This window comes from Monodelphis domestica, chromosome 4 (assembly GCF_027887165.1).
Source record: "Monodelphis domestica isolate mMonDom1 chromosome 4, mMonDom1.pri, whole genome shotgun sequence".
In the NCBI taxonomy this organism is placed as follows: domain Eukaryota; kingdom Metazoa; phylum Chordata; class Mammalia; order Didelphimorphia; family Didelphidae; genus Monodelphis; species Monodelphis domestica.
The window spans coordinates 93656356-93675848 of NC_077230.1; the positions used below are offsets into that span (position 1 = coordinate 93656356).

Consider the following 19493-nt stretch of genomic DNA (forward strand, 5'->3'; position numbering starts at 1 on the left):
ACTTCCTCCTCATCGATGGCAATGTGACCAATGTCACCACTGTCAACCTCTGGGAGGATTTTTCCCTGAGTGACCTCTCTGCCCTTCATTTCCTGGACCTTAGTCAGAACCAGTTCAGGTACCTACCAGATGGATTCCTAAGGAACATGACTTCCCTCTCCCACTTAAACCTTAATCAGAACTGCCTACAGACATTCCACATCCAAAAGGACAATCCCCCCAATTCCCTTTCTGATCTTAACCTCAGCCAAAACCAGCTCTCAGAACTTCGGCTGGCTCCGAGGCTAACTAGCTTCCTAAGGAACCTCAGATACTTTAACCTGAGTTCCAATCAGCTCCGGGGAATCCCCCCTGGCCTCTTCACCAACGCCAGTAACATCACTACAATTGATTTGAGTCACAATCAGATCACCGTTTGCCCTCAGTCAGAAAAGGTTAGCCAATTGGTCTGTGTTGATTTCCGAAATATGACATCTTTGAGAAGCCTCTCTCTTGAAAACTGTGGCCTGGCAACCTTAGAAGATGGCACTTTCAGGGGGACATCGCTCACTCATTTAGACCTGTCTAGTAATCAAGACATCCTATTGCGGGGCATTTCTCCTCTCCAGGACGTTACCCGCACTTTACAGGTCCTGTCTCTCAGGGACGTTGGCCTCCATTCCAGTGGCAGAGAGTTGGATTTCGTTGGCTTTGGGAATCTGAAATACTTAGATGTGTCAACAAATTCCTTGACTAGCTTTCCCCGATTCTGGGGCAGCCTCGAACTACATACTCTAGATCTTCGGAGAAACTGTCTCACAGCCCCTCCTCAGTGGACCAGCTCTGAGCAACTCAAAAAGAGCCTGCGTGTTCTCTACCTCAGCCAGAATCCATATGATTGCTGCTCCCCGGAGAGCTGGGAGCCCCTCCAGAACTTGAAGACCCTGCACATTGCAGACTGGAGAAATGTCACTTGTAACTTTTCTTCCAAGATGTTGCATGTGGTAGAACTGTCTGAGGACTTCTACCAGGGCTGCAAGTGGATGAAAGCAGACCAAGGTCTGCTCTACTTGGTACTCATTCTCCCCACCTGCCTCACTCTACTTGTTGCCTGTGTTGTGATCTTCCTGACCTTTAAGAAGCCCCTGCTGCAAGTTGTAAAGAGCCGTTGCCATTGGTCCTCCATTTACTGACCCCAACGAGAAAACCCTTTCTAAGCTGAACAGGTGACTCAAATCAGTGAGTTGGCCTCAATGACCTCCTAGGTCCCTTCTAGCCTCAGATTTATTATCCTATGAGGAGCCTAATCACATCTAGTGAATTAAGGATTGGATGAAGATGAAAACTGTGTCCATTCCTTTATCCCTCCAAGTAGCATGGTGCAGTGCATAGGGCAATGGACTTGGCACACGGAAGGCCTGCCTTTAGCACTTACTAGCTCTGTGACCAGGAACTGAGCCACAGTTTCCTTTTCTGCAAAATGCAGATAATCATGCCAATTCTACCTACCTCACAGGGTTATTGTGAGGAAGAAACAAAATCATGTTTGTAAAAGGCTTTGTAAACCCTAAAGCCCTATGTAAATTCTGGATACTGTCATTATTATTTTATTATTTAGTGTATTATTAATTTTAAAAATTATACAATGGATATAAAGCCACATAAAGAATTTTTATAAAATGTAACTGAAAGGGTCCCCCCTGTCCTTACTGTGTGGTTGTCATTTTATTAATTTTTTTCATTTCCTTGGCTGGGTAACAGAACAGGGATGGTTGAACACAAACCTGTACTACCAGAGGTAAAGAAAACCTCCAAGTGCCTATCCTCCAATGTTTGGGTCATTAATAGTCTTTTTAGTTTGAAAGGGCAGCACATACATTATTATTATTTATACCGCGTGTTGCTAGAACGGATGCAAATGGCCACTTCAAAGCGAAGCTAATAATTCAAATGAGAATCAATTAAAAATGAAACAAAAATTAAAAAAGAAAAAAAGGACTTTTAGTAAGTGCTTACTTAGTGCCAAGTATGGTCCTATGTTGGGGATATAACCAGAAAAAGAAACACCATCTCGATTCTCAAGGAACTCAAGTCTAACTAGAGGAGATAACATATATATGAGAGTTCAGCTTCAGAGAGGATGAGAATGTCCCAAAGACTTAAAAGTGCTTTGGTGTGTAGGGACAGCTGAGTGGCTCAGTGGATAGAAAGCCAGGCCAAGAGACCAGAGGTCCTGGGTTTAAATAAGGCCTCAGACATTTCCCAGCTGTGTGACCCTGCACAAGTCACTTAACCCCCATTGCCTAGCCCTTACCACTCTTCTGCCTTGGAGCCAATATATAGTATTGATCCTAAGGCAAAAGGTATAGGTCTAAAAAATAGTACTTTGGTGTGGTTGATGGTAAGGCCCCAGGGGCCTTAGGGTAAGAGTGATCTACTGGTTATGAACAGACTCTTTACAGCATGAGCAGAGCAAAAGAACTTCATGTCTAGTACGCAGGCTCATTGTTGTCACTGGGATAAACAAAATTTTATTGTCAACTTTTTTATTTTTTTAAGCACTCTGATAGCCAAATCAAAGACCAAAATAAGACATCATTTTGGCAAGGCCAACAGGTACTAAAAATACTTCCTGGAAATACCAGAAATTTTCCTGTATAGTCTCCATCCCATGAAGGTTCCTATCCAATTCAATCTGATTTAATTCAATCAACATAAGGGCTGAATACAGTGTGTAAATTATAGCCAAAGTTTGGGCTGGGCAAAAGGAGAGACCATTATAAAATGAAAAACAGTTCTGATCTGGAGGAGTTTACATTTTCCTGCATTCATTAAAATCAGGGATGACTGCTGCCAAATTCCGGGGTGAGCACAATTTGTCTTCGTCGCCCCTTTACTTGTTTCCTCAACTCTGCCTCTGCTCTGCCCCATTCCTCCTTTGCCATCTTCCAGATGCTCTGTGCCCTTGATAGTGACTTCCCACCTGCGTCTGCACATATTCCTGAATTTTTGTGACTTCTTCCTTCCGCCTTTTAAATGTACATCTTCTCTCCCTAAAAGTCTTCTACTTTCCTTTCAAGGAGAAACCCAGTTAATCTTATCCATTTTCTGGCTTCCCTCTTTGGGACAGCACTTCCTAGATAGCACATGTGCATTTTGGCAAAGTCCTTCTGGAGATGCTGCTTCAATATAATTCTAAAAAGCCTGAATTTGTATGGAATGTTAGCTACGAGCATAGCTTTATCAATAACATTCCATCCTGCCTTACTATGTACACTATAATAAATGATGGTTTATTCATCGTGATTCAAGTTCAAGATGTTATGAAGTGAATGCTGGACTTTGGGTACCGAGTTCCAAATCCCAGCTCTGCTACATTCTACCTATGGGACCTTGGGCAAGTCACTGAACTTCTGTTGGCCAGTTTCCTCAACCCCAAATGGGGATAATAATACCACTACTTCCCAGGGTTGTGAGGATCAAACGAAATAATACTTATAAAGGGTTTAGCATAGCTCCTGGCACACAGTAGGCACTTTATAAATGCAATAATAGTTTTTTACAGAATGATTACTGTTATCATCACCAAGTGGTGCTGAACTTCTCTGCATACTTTGTTAGTTTAAACCTTTTTTAAAAAAAATCTTTACTTTCTACCTTAGTGACAACTCTAAGACAGAAGGGCAAGGTCTAATCAAACAGGGTTAACTGACCCACCCAGGGTCACACAGCTAGGAATGTCTGAGGTCTGATTTGAACCCAGGTCCTCCCATCTCAGGCCTGGATCTCTATCTATTGAGCTATCCAGGTGCCCCAAATCTTTGGTTTTGAAGGTCCTTTGAGCAGGTATCTGCCCTCAATGAAGGATGAAAGCCCATGCTCTGATCTCTAGAATCTGCTCTAGATCATCAGATCATTCAGGATCTCCTGATTACTCCCATTACACCTTCTTTTTTAGTGCCAGTGGAATTTTATTTAGGGACATGTGAATTTTAATATAAGTTATGCAATATAATAGTAAAATGAGATTTGATTGAGGTGGACAATGATGAGAGAGACAGTGAGAAGTCATTGATGTTTTTGGCTTGTTCTTGTACTCTATGTGAAGCCTATTTATATTCAATATTACAATAAAGTCGATGCCATGTTCCCATGTGGCTAATCACACAAGGAATATGCATGAGATTTTTGTCATGTGTGCTGGGTGTCATTTAGTAAATATCATGATTGTTTCTGGCCCTTCTTTCCCAAATGTTTTATACTTTGTAGATGTTGGTGTGCATTACTTATGTGCTTAGTATATCTTGTGAACACATCAGTCATTCTAATAACTTCTGTCACATATGTGAGAAATTCACTTTTAAACCGCAGAGAAGAAATTTTATTCCTCTAGTTAAGAATGAAGGGGCAGCTAGATGGCACAATGGATAGAGCCCTTGGCCTGAAGTCAGGAAGTCTTGGGTTCGAATCTGAACATAGGTAGGAGCCTCTGATATTTCCTACCTATGTGATCTTAACCCCCATTGCCTAGCCCTTGCCTTGCTTGTGTCTTAGAACGGATACTAAGAGTGAAAGTAAGGGTTAAAAAAAAAAGAAAAGCTATGAGCTCAGTTGTGGTTGTAAAATAAGTGATTTAGGCTAAGGCTTGGGTCCCTTACCTGCGCTGGAAGCCTTCTAGTTGGTTGAATTTGTGACTCTACTCACTTGCCATTTGGTAGTTCCAAATTAATTGGAGGAAAAAAAAAGATCAATAAGTTGCCATTTTACGTAAGTATATCAGGGATTGTTTCCAATCTAAACATATGCTATATCTATATCTACTCAGCTATAAGACTTGTTCTAACCAGGTAAGAACCACCTCTACTGAAACCACAAGAAACTTGGACATTGGATGAAGAAGCTAAACCTGAAAACTCTGATTGTATTGATCAGATTCAGCACGGCAGGATAAGAGATGGTAACCCTCCATTTAAAACAACCTTTCTCTCTTTGGATACATGTTTAATAATTCAAGCATGTCTAAATGGCTTTGCTCATTATCTCAATTTATCCCCAAATCAATCTGAGATTTTAGCTTCTACATGAAAAGGGGGCCATTTTCTACAAGAAAGCTGCAAAAGAATGGTTGAAACATGAAACTCTTCCTGAGAAGTACTGATTATGAAACATATTCTTAGCAACTATGTAGGGATTAAAACTTGGATACTCTAAATATTGATGCTGTTTTTGTGAATGGAACAGCATATACAGAAACAAAGTGTAAAAAATAAAACAACCCACCAGTCTCAAAGAAAAGAACTGATTTCAGGAAATAAAAATGTGGTAAACCAACCATTGGTTAGTCCTGAGAAAGTTTCCTTACCACCATTGCACCTTAAATTCAGGTTAGTGAAAAACATCTTTGAGAGTTATGAATCAAAATGATTTGGTTTTTTTTTTTTTAATCTGAAAAATAACTTTTCAGGAATTGGGAAGACTGAAATCATTGAGAGTTATTTATGCAATCATGATTTTTGCATAAGGTATGTATGTAGTCAGACATTGGTGCTTTGATGATTTTTAGCATTAAAATTTGTGGGCCTTCTAATAGAGGAAGTGATGAGAGCTATGTATTTTGAAGACCAGTTTAATGAAATCAAAGGAATTATACAGAAAAAATTTTTTTAAAGTAACCAAATTTTTATTTTCCTGGAAGGCAGAACATTCGAAAAGAAAATTTCCATGATGTTCTCAAATTCTATAAAGTTATATAATCTAACATGTTTCTCAAGATCCATTTCTTTCCAGGATTCTTATTTGGACTCCTTCCTGGAAAACCTGTATTCTCTCAGTGATAAGCACAGGAACATTCCATCAAGACATCTCTACAATTAAAAAGCAAAAGCAGGGGAGGTGAAGTCCAATCATTAACTGTCTACTGAGCTACTACTACTGAGGAATAATATTACATAGGCAAGAAAAACCGACAGAAAATCACTAGTACCTACATTAAAAAAAGCAAAATGAATCTAATTCTGATTTGCTTATGAAAATGATTTTTATAATACATGCAACAATTCGATCTGGCTGCTGAGTTCAGGAGTTGGGGGATTCATTCTCTCCCCCTCTACAGGGGTCCTTAGCTATGGGCTTAAGCATTTTGAGAAGGGTCAGGCTATTTTTCTGTTCCTCTCTGGCTCTTTTTGCCTGTCCCCAGAGCTTTGGCTCATGACTAAGGTTTTCCCAAAAGGAGGTGGAAAGATATTCAATGTGTATTATAGATCAGGCACAAGATATTTGTTTACTCTATATAAAACAAATGCTTTACACACAAACAATGTAAGCATGCATTGACAAAGATGTACACCATGTCTTTGTGATAACTTAGTGATAACTTAGAACTGCTATCACATCTGAATGGGACATTGAGACTTAAAACATCAAAACATGAGATATTTTGTGAGATCACTGAATCAGCATTTCATCTTCACTGTGGCACTGTACTGTTAAAACAGCTACAGGAATCCCTTCCACATCACTACTTTCCCCATCAAGATTTTGATATATGGTGGATTGGCATAAGAAATTAAATGGACATTTGGGGGGAATTTTTTGTAGAAGCCACAAACAACACACAAAAGCCAGCAGATGACACAGAAAAAGTTTGGAAACTCAGAGATGCGTAAAATATGTGTATAATATCAAAATATTTTCTTTTAATACCATAAATATATATAATTTCTTTTACTATAAACATACCATTAAAAAAGGAAATAATTCAGATTTCTCTGATATGAAGGGAGGGTCAAAAAAATTTACATGAATTTTTCAGATCTTAGGGGCACAACACCCTTAATCTCCTTGATATGGAAAGAATACCTGTACTTGAAGGTCCATGTCTTTTGGCAAGCCAGGACAGGGTTGACTTCCTCTTCCTGTTGGTTATGCTCCACTCTAGGATTTATTATAGTAATAATAAAGGAGAAACTCTTTTAGTGCTGACAGTACCAACTGAGGGTCCTAGTATTGCCTGAGTTAGCCATGATCCAAAATCTATTTCTCAATATCACTGTTCAGACATCTATTTTTATTTTATTTTTAAATCCTTACCTTCTGTCTTAGAATCAGTGTTTGGTTCCAAGGCATAAGAGTGGTAAGGGCTAGGCAATGAGGGTTAAGTGACTTGCCCAGGGTCACACAGCTGGGTAGGCATCTGTTTTTAGAGAAACACAAAGTAGGAGAGATGGACAGAGGCCTGACAACTAGATTAAAGGAGAACTTGTGTTCATTTGAAGATAAAATATTTATCAGAAATGGGGTGGGAAAATCTCAGAAAGAAAGTTACATAACATAGAAGAGAAAAAGAAGAGATCATCAGAGGGAGAAGTCAAATGTTTCAAGTTCTACCAGAGGATGATTCTTTCTCAATCAATAAAAGTTGTCCCTTCTAGCCTACCCCACCACCCACATACCAAATGGAGAAGGGAATAAAAGGTTGTATTTGGAACCCACCCAGAAACCTTCAGTTGCATGTGCTTATTTATCAAGGAGTCCACTTGGAAAGGGCCAATGCAGATTTGTCAGCAGAAGGACAAGGATGATGTGGCATCATAAGGATTCCAATTATATTCCATGGTTTGAACACCAGCCAGAGCTAATGGAAGAAGGTCCACCATTACATATAAAACTATGATTCCCACGAACATGATTCAATGTAGATAAAATCTGAATTAAAATCTGGAATCAGTGCCAAAAAAAGACTTACCTATTTTTATGGGTGTGACAATGTTGAGGGAGAGTGAGTTTGTGGTGGGAGAGTGAGTGCTGGTTCTTACATAGAGAAACTGCAGCTCAGATCCATTCATCTGAAGGCATGAAAGTATTTATTCCAGGATTTTACAGGAAGTGTGGCCGGGGTGGGTGGAAATAGCCTAAGTGAATGGAATGGCCACTGCAGCAAGGGATTCAGCTTGTTTGATTTTATTGAGGGTCTGGGGGAATTGCTTCCTCCTGCTCCTGGGACTTCTCTGCCCTCCCTCAGATTATTCCTCCTTTCCAGGCAGGAGGTGGAGGGAGGGGATGAACATCTCCAGAAGTGTGTTTTAGGTACGGACAAGTCTAAAGGTGAATCTTTGGGCATGAAAAGAGGAAGGGGGGCATGCTCAGGGCTTGTGGGATTTCCCTTAATCAAAAAGATCTTTCCTTAACTTTAAAGATCCCCAGTGGGCATGTGTGATGTTCCCTCCTATGTTCTGTTTGTTGGACCTTCAAGGTTTTGGGGTATTTAGATGTCCTTTCACAGGTGGGGAGAAAGTCATAACATCCTTCAGGTTTGCTCAGGTGCTCCTCCACTCCCTTCAGACTTGGAATGTCAGGCAAACCCTTATCAAATGGGAGAAAGGCACAGGGTTGAAGCCTACATTTTATTTGACAATATCTTCAACAAGTTAAAATCACAAGATCTCAAAGTACTAGCTAAAAAACGATTTCACAGCATTTCTAAGATTTTAAATCACCATTTCCCTTTCTTTCCTATTGCACAATCACATTAATAGGACAAAGCCTGCTCTGTGTGTGTGGGTGTGTGTGTGTTCTAATGGGATACAGTTAGATCATTCTCCATTAATATATCGCAGACTAAGAAGTTTTTTCTTAGTTATATAAAGTTTGTATTTCCTCCGTTGCACAAATATATGTGACACTTTTACTGTTTATTCTCCATTTTATTAACATGCATTTATTATATACCTTCTACATTCCAGGGACTGAATTAGATGCTATGGATACAAGTGTAAAGTGTGAGAAAAATCTTTCTTTCCAATGAGCTTACATTCTTTAATGGAGGAGACAAAAATTGCAAACAAAAATACATACAGCATAGAATTAATATTCATTTATGTGCACATATGGAGAAGGAAATGCAAGCCTCTTCAGTATCTTTGCCAAGAAAACTCCAAATGGAGTCACAGAGAACTGGACACAATTAAATAACAAATAATAGCAAGCATATGTATATGCCTTAACGCTTTACAAAACTTATTAGACTCACAACAGCTCTGGGAGGTAAATGTGATTATTATCTCCATTTTACAGATGAGGAAAATGGTGAAGCCAGAGGCTAAATGTCTTACCCAGGAACACACAGCTAGTGAGTATCTGAGGCAGGTTTTTCCAATTCCAGGTCCAGCACTCTCTTCATTGTTGCACTTTGGTGCCTGCTGAATCACAATGTATAGGATGGATTGGGGTGAGGAGGGAACTTGAGGCAGGAAGACTAGTTAAACACCTGCTGCAGTCATTTGGACAAGAAGTAGTAAGTTGATGTGATAGCTGAGGGATAATATTTATTATCACTGTATGCAGAGGATCCCCTACTGTGCGCAAACCATTAGGAGATAGCAATCTTTAAAAAAGAGACAATGCCTGCCAAAACGGAGGCTTGCCATCTAGTAGTCCAACCTAACATATTGTAGAAAATTAATATTGAATCGTGATATCTTTTATGATTTGACTCCCTTGAACAATTAAATTAAGTCATCAAGCCCTAGCCTCCATACTCTAGGGATCCATGTTGACCCAGCCACCAAGTGGCTTGGTGTCCTTAAGACTAACTTCCTGAGTTGGGGTTTCCAGGTCCATCTTCTCAGTGATGATTTTCCAATCAGAGATGTCTTAGGGAGGAGACTGAGTGATGATATCACAAAAGGTATTTGATTCTACTCACACTTCTTAGGGTCCATTTAGATTGTGGAGGGAGTCTACTGGCTAGTTTAGATTTTCTTGAGTGGCCAATTAGTAAATTATCTTAAAAATTAAGAAATACTGCCTCTTAAGAATTTCAGTTGTAACAAAGTAATGAATGCTGGAGGGGATGTGGGTAAGTCAGGACATTAATGCATTGCTGGTAGAGTTGTAAATTGATCCAACCATTCAGGAAGGCAATGTGGAACTATGCCCAAAGGGCACTAAAAGACTGTCTGCCCTTGGATCCAGCCCTACCACTGATGGATTTGGACCCAAAAGAGAGGATAAGGAAAAAGACTTGTACAAGAATATTCATAGCTGTGCTCTTTGTGGTGCCAAAAAATTGGAAAATGAGGGGATGCCCTTCAATTGGGCAATGGCTGAACAAATTGTGGTATGTGTTGGTAATGGAATACCATTGTGCTCAAAGGAATAATAAAGTGGAGGAATTCCATGGAGACAGGAACAACCTCCAGGAAGTGATGCAGAGTGAGAGGAGCAGAACCAGGAGAACATTGTACACAGAGACTGATACACTGTGGTACAAGTAAACGTAATGGACTTCTCCATTAGTGTCAATGCAGTGATCCTGAACAACTTGGAGGAATCTATGAGAAAGAACACTACACACATTCAGAGAAAGAACTATGGGAGTAGAAACACAGAAGAAAAACAACTGCTTGATCACATGGATCAAAGGGATATGGTTGGGGTTATAGACTCTAAATGATCACCCTAGTGTGGAACAACAACAATATGGAAATAGGTTCTGATCAAGGGCACATGTTCTGTGCTTGGACATCAAATTTTCTGTTCAGGTCTGGTCCTTTCTTTACGAATTCTTGAAATTCTTCTATTTTGTTGAATGACCATACTTTCCCCTGAAAGAATATAGTCAATTTTGCTGGGTAGTTGATTCTTGGTTATAGACCTAGTTCCCTTGCTTTCCGGAATATTGTATTCCATGCCTTTCTTTTTTTCAGGGTGGATGCAGCCATATCCTGAGTTATCCTCACTGTGGTTCCTTGGTATCTGAATGACTTCTTCTTGGCAGCTTGTAATACTTTTCTTTGGTCTGATAGTTCTTGAATTTGGCTATAACATTCCTGGGTGTTGTCAGTTGGGGATTAAGTACAGGAGGTGATCTGTGGATTCTATCAATCTCCACTTTTCCCTCTTGTTCAAGGATTTCAGGGCAGTTTTCTTTAATAATTTCCTGTAATATAATGTCCAGGCTTTTTCTTTTGTCATGGTCTTCTGGTAGGCCAATAATTCTTAAATTGTCTCTCCTTGAATGATTTTCTAAATCCTCTGTTTTGTGAATGAGATGCTTCATATTTTCCTCAAGTTTTTCATTCTTTTAGTTTTGTTTTATAGTGTCCTGCTGCCTTGTGAAGTCACATGATTCTAATTGTTGTATTCTGGTTCTTAAAGACTGGATTTCATCCTTAGTTTTTTGGTCATCCTTTTCCTTTTGGTCAGATTTTCTTTGGAGGTCATCTTTCATCTTCTTCACCTCATCTTTCATCTGCTTTGCCTCATCTTTCATCTCCTTTGCCTCATTTTCCAGCTGGTTGATTTTGGCTTTCAAGACACTATTTTCTGTTTCCAGATGATTTATCTTAGTTTTTAAGTTCTTTTCCCAATTGTCTTCAGCATCTATTAATTGTGTTTTGAATTGCATTTTGAGTTCTTCCAAAGCCTGTATCCAATTCACTGGGATTTCTGATTTTTCCTTTGCTGATCCCTCCCCCTCTGTTTCATCCGCTCTTTGCTCATTACCTGTGCAGAAGTTGTCTATTGTAATTTCTTTCTTCTTTTTCTGTTGTTTGCTCGAGTTTACCCCTTCTCTGCTCTCCGTATTTGGCTGTGCTCTTGCTCCTCTCATTTTGTTTTGGTTTGGGGGCTGTCAGTCTCCCCTCTTGGAGCTTTGTCAGATCTCTTGGTACAGTCTCTAGGGGAGGAATGTTAGCTTCCCTGTCCTCTGGGGGCTTTTGATTGGATTGAGTTCAACTGGGTCGGGCTGTATGTGGTATGAAGCTCTGAGGCTCTGAAGACTCCTGGAAGGCTGGGCCGCCCAGGCTCTCTCCAGTTCTCTCCAGCTGCTTCTCCACTGTCCGCAAGTGCCTTTGCCCGCCTCCCTAAACTCTGAGGAGTTCTGATGGAAATAGGGTCAACTGGATTTTGTCTGGATGTGCCCTGAGGCAACAGTGAGACTGGAGCCCGATGGAGAGAACCAGCCACAGCCCGTGTCTCCCTGGCTTCCTCCCCACTGTCCACGCTGGATGCTCTGAGCCCGGCTCCCCGCTGCTCACAAGGTAGACCCTCCAAACCAGCACCTTTGCCCGCTCAGAAGTTCCCACTGCTGCTGGGGGCTCATCCCTCTGGGTTGTGGGGGACGGGTCCTGGGACCTTCGCTCTGCCTTCCCCTTAGCCCTGAGTATTCTTGGATTCTGATTTTGGGGAGCGTACCTTTTGATTTGAGTCCAGAAGGAGGGTTCCCCGCTTCTGTCCTGTTGTTCAGCTTGAATTTTGGTGCCCTAGGAGCATTCAGTCTGTATCAATAAGGAAGGGTCTTCCACGAGGTCTGAACTTTTGCTGCTTGCTAAGCCGCCATCTTCCCCACTATACTTTAAAAAAAAAAATGAATTCTTACCTTTCTGTCTTAGAATTGAGTATTGATTCTAAGGTAGAAGAGTGGTAAGAACTAGACAATAGGGTTTAAGTGATTTGCCCAGGGTCACACAGCTAGGAAGTGTCTGAGGCCAGATTTGAGCCCAGGACCTCCTGTCTCCAGTTCTGGTTCTCAAACCACCTAGTTGTCCCTTTTACAAGCATTTATTAGACACTTACTTTGCTCTAGGCACTGGGGATATAAATACCAAGAGTGAACTGATTCCTACTTCTAACATTCAGAGGAAGGAGACCACAAATACACCTAGAGTATATTCAGAATAAATACAAAGAGAAAGAATAACAAGTGGTTCAATACAAACTAGTGTAAGAATGAGGAGGCCACTAACACTTGGGGGAACCAAGAAAAGCTTACATCTTCATTTTAAAAGAAGAGAGGGATTGGATGAGGCTTGGGTGAGAAGGGAAAGACTCTCAGTCCTGAGGAATGGGCCAGACATACTGGAGGAAAGTTGTGGATGAATTACAGAGGGCAGATCATTTGGGCTGGACTACAGAGTGTACCAGAGAGAGTAATGTCCACCGAGGATTAGAAAGATAGATAGGATGAGGTTTTGAAGGGTTTTAAAGGCTAAAAAGAGGCATTTATCTTTGATTTTAAAGGCAATGGAGTTGTTTGAGTAGGAAAATGACCTGAAGGGAGTTAGCCATGACCTAACCTTAGATTATGTTATAAATAGTAATGACCCAAACCGAGAGGTAATGTAGTGAATAGAAAGTCTGTTTTGGAGTTAGGAAGACCTGGCTGTGTGTTCCTGGGCAAGTCTCAGAGCTCTAGGCAACTCTCTTTTGGATCCTAACTTGCAAAGCAGGAACTTACCTGGGGAGGCAAAGGGCAATACAATGAACTCATAGCTCCAAAAGAAATTATTAAAACCATCTGGTACTGGATAAAAATAATTTTAAAAGTTGATGAACAGAGTAGATCAGACAAAGAAGACTTCATTCAGGTCATGTCCACAAATCAGTTGATATCATATATGTAGGTCTCTCCCCTAGGCCATCTCTTCTCCCTTCACACTATTCCATTTTGGGATCTCATCAACTCCCATGGCTTCAATGATCATCTCTGTGCTGGTGATTCTCAAAATCTTCTTGTCTAGCCTTAACTTATCTCTGGACCTCTAGTCTTGAATCTCCAGTTGCCTATTGGACATCTTAAAATAGATGTCTCATAGACATCTTAAACTCAATATGTCCCAAAATGAATTCATTATCTCTCCCCCACCAATTGCCTCTTGTTCTAATTTCCCTATTATTGTCAAAACTATCACTATCTTCTTAGTCACCCAGGCTTGCAGTCTAGGAATTACCCTTTCCTCCTCACTTTCTCTCACCTGTCCAAATCCAATCTGTTGTCAAGGCCAGTCAGGTGGGCTCTCATCACCTCATACCTAGACTATTGCAACAACCCACTGGTTGGTCTCTTGGCCACAAGTCTCTTCCCACTCCAGTCCATCCACAGCTGCCAAAGTTGACTTAAAAAAACCCTCACAAAACTCTTCCCTTCTGACTTAGAATTGATAAAAGTTTTAGCTGGAAGGCAGAAGAACAGTAAGAGCTAGACAATGGTGGTTAAGTAATTTATCCAGGGTCACATAGTTAGGAAGTGTCCAAAGTTAGATTTGAACCCAGGACCTTGTATCTTTTTATTTTTTAAATTTTATTTAATAGATTAATTAAGAAAAATTTTCCATGGTTACATGATTCATGTTCTTTCTCTCCCCTCATCCCACCCCCCTCCCATAGCCAATGTGCAATTCCACTGGGTTTTACATGTGTCATTGATCAAGACTTATTTCCGGATGATTAATATTTGCATTAGAGTGATGATCATTTAGAGTCTACATCCCTAGTAATATCCCCATCGAACCATGTGATCAAGCAGCTGTTTTTCTTCTGTGTTTCTACTCCCACAGTTCTTTCTCTAGATGTGGATAGTGTTCTTTCTCATAAAAGACCTTGCATCTTTACACCTGATTCTCCATCCACTGAGCCACCTCACTGTTCCCAACTGAAGCAATCTTAAAACACAGATCTAAGCATGCCCCCTCCTTCCTCCCTCCTTATCTCTGCCTACTGGTTTCCCTAGCTTCCACTAAGTCCCAACTAAAATATCATCTTCTTATGGGAAGCCTTTCCCAATCCCTCTTAATTCTAGTGCCTTCCCTGTCTTAATTATTTCCTACTTATATATAATTTGTACATATTTGTGTTCTTGTTGTCTCCTCTGTTAGGCTATGAGCTCCTGGAGGGAGGGACAGTCCTTTGCCTCTTTTTATATCTCTAGTGCTTAGTACCCAAAGCACTGGCCATTAATAAGTGTTTCTTGGCTAACTGACACAATAAACTCCAGCAGCTCCCTATCACCTCCAGATTTAAATATGAAGACCTGTTTGGTGCTCAGAGACCTTAATAGCCAAGCTCTCCTTATACCTTTCCAGGCTTCTTACATATTATAAACCCCATCAAAATCCTTGCTGGTTCTCCATCTCCTCCTTCTGGACATTTTTACTGGCTGTCTCCCATGCTTCAAATGATCTCCATCTTTATCTCTGCCAACTGACTTCCTTCAAGCCCCAGCTAAAAACCTACCTTCTTCAGGAAACTTCTCCTGATCCCTCTTAATTCCAGTGCTGATATGACTGTTGATCTGTTGATGATTTCCAAATGATTCTGTATATGGCTCTTTTGTACATAGTTCTTTGCACGTTATCTTCCCTCTTAGAATGTGAACTCCTTGAGAACTGGTGACTATCTTTTACCTTTCTTTGTATGCCTAGAGCTTGGCATAATACCTAGCACATAGGATAAAGCTTCTATCCTAGCACCTAGTCAATGTGTATTGACAGCCTGAGTGATTTAGATGGAAATATGTCTGACAAATCCAGCTTGGGTTTTTGTTTCACTGCTTCTCCCTGGTTTCTCCTTCTACCTATCTGATATGATGCCTCCTTCTCAGTTTTCTTTGCTAGTTCATCATCCACATGACACTCCTTAACTTCTTGTGTATCCTAAAAGCACTCTTCTGTGACCTCTTCTTTTGTTTTTCTCTCCTGTCTTTTTTTAACCCTTACCTTCTGACTTAATTCTTAAATTGTTTCTTCTGGATCTGTTTTCCCGGTTCATTGTTTTTTCAGTGATAGATTTTATATTTTCTTCTATTTTTTCACTCTTTTTATTTTGTTTTATTGTTTCTTGATGTCTGATGAATCCATTAGCTTCTATTTGTTGAATTCTAATTTTTTAAATTTAGATTTTTTTTATTTAAAGGGGGTTAAATGAATATTTTCCAAAACCAACCAAGCATTAATAAAACTCAGAAACAAATTTCTGTCTGTTTTAATAAATAACAAAATGTCATTTAATTTTATTTAACCTGCACATAACACAATACACATTTAAAAAAATCTATTGTGTTATTGTACATCTAAAAACAACCTCTATCATTTTATTAGAATGAAGAGGAAAATGATCAATGTAATTGTAAAGAGACCTTATCCATATTATGCATCTGAATAAACAGCCCTTTCTAAATATCAAACCTATGAATTTTCCTTTTTCATTTTGCTCATCCTCGTGTATAATTTGGCTCTAATTACTATGACCAAGGAGCAATTTTTACTGAAGTGTAGACATTTTACAAAATGTCTTCCTCAACAACATTCTGGATTGCTTCTAACAAATGTAAACCTTTCAGAAACATCTGTGTTGCATGACTGGTACTCTCTGATATAACTCAACTAGCCATTCTCATTTCATCCCAGCTAATTGGTTTAGTCTGTTTCATTGTTCTATACTAATTTGTCATATCAGTTTGATATAGGTCAGTATATAGAGAAAAATTGAGGAAATCCTTTATTGAGATTGGCATGACTTATTTTTGATTGAAGCTTGAGTGAATCAAATGCTTTTTTCAAACTTGAGTTAAACTATTTTATATCAATGGCCTCTTTGCTAGTTTGTGGATATTATTATGTACTAATATTTCTGAAAATGACATCGTTTCTTGTTAAAGAATAAATAGGTGCTTGTTGTTGATGTTCTTTTCAGCATATTCAAATTAGTCATATTCCATCACTTAGAAACCTGAGAATGGCTTATTCTTCATTTCAGTTCCATATCAATTCTATATTCTTTTCTCAAGTTTGTTCAAATAATTTTATGAAAATGAATCTGTCAGGCACTTGGTTTCCTTTCCTTGTGCCCTTAGCTAAAATAGTGTGAATTTCAAAACTACTCAACCCTATTCAGACCATTCTTTAGAAGATAGGATTTAGCTATTTCCTGATCAATAACAATAGATAGAGATACTTGGAATAACAGAATTAGGTCTTGGAAACTACAATCTCCACCCTACTCAGAGTAACAAGATTAGGAAGGGCTGCAGCAAAACTCAAGATCTAATTATTTGAGAATATGGCCTTCAACAGACATGTGCAAAAAGGACAGACCTCTGGGCAGTCCTAGGTCAAGCTAGAGCCACCATTGGCAGATGTGAGACACAGGAAGTGAGGTAGAGAACAGCTCAGGAGTTCTCTGGACTTCCTGTGAGGAGGGAGAGAGGTTGTTTGGAGCCTGGTACTTGGAGCTGGAGGAGCCCACAGACTGTTTTCTCCATTTTGGTCACGTGAGTGATAGGGACTGATCTCTTTCTTTGCCTCTGCTATCCAGAACCTTGGGCCCCCTTGGCTCAGCCTAAGCAGAGTGGTTATTTAAGTCCTATTTCCTTCTCTCCCCTTTCCCTCTCTCTCTCCCTCTAATACTTCCTTCCTCCTGTTTGTAATTAAAACACCATAAGAAAGGTTGGCAGCTGACTTGAGTTTTCATTTAGGAATTACATAGCTGAATTCCTTGGCGACCTTAAATTAATATATATATATATATATATATATATATATATCAGTCTTTTAAAGTGATTTTGCTATCCCAGTAGCCAGTCCAAAGTTTTTAGCAGGTTTTACCTCTCTGAGAATGTATAATCCTGAGGTTCTGTATGTGCTTAAAGAAAAAGGATATCACATTTGCTTTTGTATCTCTTCCAGGTATGTGTGCAAAATGCATGGGGAAAGCAAGATTTTCAACATGGAATTATTTACTTTGTACTGTGTCTTGAACAATTATTTTTGGAGATGAGTACTGATTCTTCCCCAATTGTGTCTGATATGGCTAATGTTCTTTAAATTGACACTCTTCTCCAGGTATGGATCCTGTGTAGCACAGTTCCTTCTGTATGAGACACACAGTAAGAACAATAAGGCAGTGGCACATGCTACCATTAACATGTAAAACACATTGTTCCAGCCAGAAGGGGAGATAAGCCCAATTAAGAGAGGACCCAAGTCAGTACCTACAGAACCAGTCCCATTAATGATAGCTGTCACAGTGGAGAGAACTTTGGAATTTCCCTTCAAACTTTTATGGGTACCCAAGTCAGCAGAGACTGCAGTTGTGATTAAGGCATAAGGACCATTGACAAGAGCTCTACTGATAAAAAGCATAACTATTGTAGCTTCTAGGCCCATTTTACTGACCCTAGAGAACATAGGGAACATTGGAGCTGCTAGCAGCAGCATTAATCCACAGGTAGAAGCCTGCTTTCCCCGTCTATCTGAGATCACATCTGCCAAGATTCCACCAATGATTCCTCCAATACCAAACAAAGTGGAGATATCCCCAGCTTTTTTGGCATCAAAATGGTCTATATTTGTGATATAGAGTGGCAGCCAAAAAAGAAATATATAGCTGACCATCTTGGCAGCACCTAGGAAACCGATTGGAGCCATTCCATTTCCTCCGTCACCATGCAGTACTGTGACAAACTTTGTTTGAATTGTATCATTTTCACCATCTGCTAACAAACTCTGAATTTCTGGGTCCGGATTTTTGCTATTATCCTTGGTGTACAGAATTTTTTTGCACTCTGAATCTGTTCCATTCTCATAGCTTTTTGAGCTAACTAATGGTGTGGAAGAACACTTTGTCTCTGGGATGTTCAATGAGAAAGAGAAAAAGCACTGTACTCATTGGCAATGATGATACCAGGTACTACAAAAGATAGTCCCCAACAGGTAGACACCCAGGAGCCAGCAATCAAAGATCCCAAGACATTCCCCACAGAGGTGTGAGGATTCCAAATTCCCATAATTAAGCCTCTCCTTCCTTTTCCAAACCAGTTGCCAATGCATGTCACCACACTAGGCCAGCCTGTAGTCTGCACCAACCCATTAGCTATCTGAGTTATGACATAGAAACCAAAATTGTGAATATTGTAGAAATAGCCCAAACCAAAAAGAGTTATAAAGGCTCCACTGGCAAATATTCCAAATGTTAGGTAATATCTAATTGGCAGGTGTTCCCCTATTATGCCACTTAGATACATTCCAATTGCATAAGCACAAAGGAATGAATAATCCAATGCTCCCAGTAATTGTTGATAGTTCTTCTTATCAAATGGTGCCCTATGGCAGTGAGGTTCATTATCTGATATTTTCCCAACAGGAGCACGGAAGGCATTTTCATTGACAATGTTGAGTTTAACCTTACCATGAGAAGCACAGTGCTTATGTAGTTCACCCTTAACTATGCTGATAAGTTTCCTATATAAGTGAAAACTTGTGTACAGCAAAAAAGTCAAGATAAAAATGAAGACCCTGTACCATTGATCTCTTGTGAATGAAGTGATAAGCTGGATTCCAGTATGGAGTGAAGCCATTTACCATACAACTAATCACAGAGTTTAGGCCACAAAATGGAATGGTTTACAAAATGATGTCTACCTCTTGATCCAAATTATCCCTCCTATTATGGGGGTTGAAAAGTCTCTGTAAAAAATGTCCTGCTGAGTAGGTCTTTTTTTGGATATCTTGTTTCTCTCGTTCTCCCTGGTGAGGTTTCTACACTCTTTTATAAGAAGCCTTTTCTGATATCTCTAAATGTTAGCATTTTTCTTCTTTTCATTATCTCCGATTTATACTGTATATACTTATCATAATGCAGCTGTTTGCTGTTTTCCTCATTAGACTTGAGATGTTTGTTTTGTTTGATCTTTTTTTGTATAGTCCTGAATTCTAATTTTTAAAGAATGAATTTCTTCC

At 39.7% G+C, this 19493-nt stretch overlaps 2 protein-coding genes across 2 annotated transcripts in view; one reads left to right on the plus strand and one right to left on the minus strand.

The window, feature by feature from the left end:
- NRROS (negative regulator of reactive oxygen species) overlaps positions 1-4750 on the plus strand; it is a 35467-nt gene extending 30717 nt beyond the window's left edge. The window contains exon 3 of the mRNA XM_001374139.5: positions 1-4750. This exon is cut by the window's left edge and continues 796 nt beyond it. Within this exon, the coding sequence (XP_001374176.3) occupies positions 1-1172 (1172 nt within the window). The 3' untranslated portion in view covers positions 1173-4750.
- Positions 4751-17565: 12815 nt separating this feature from the next.
- On the minus strand, positions 17566-19111 carry LOC100022294 (glucose-6-phosphate exchanger SLC37A1-like). The gene is given in 4 exon segments (XM_056826090.1): positions 17566-17640; positions 17643-18378; positions 18380-18424; positions 18426-19111. Coding segments are annotated over 4 exon segments (1542 nt in total).
- Positions 19112-19493: the final 382 nt, after the last annotated feature.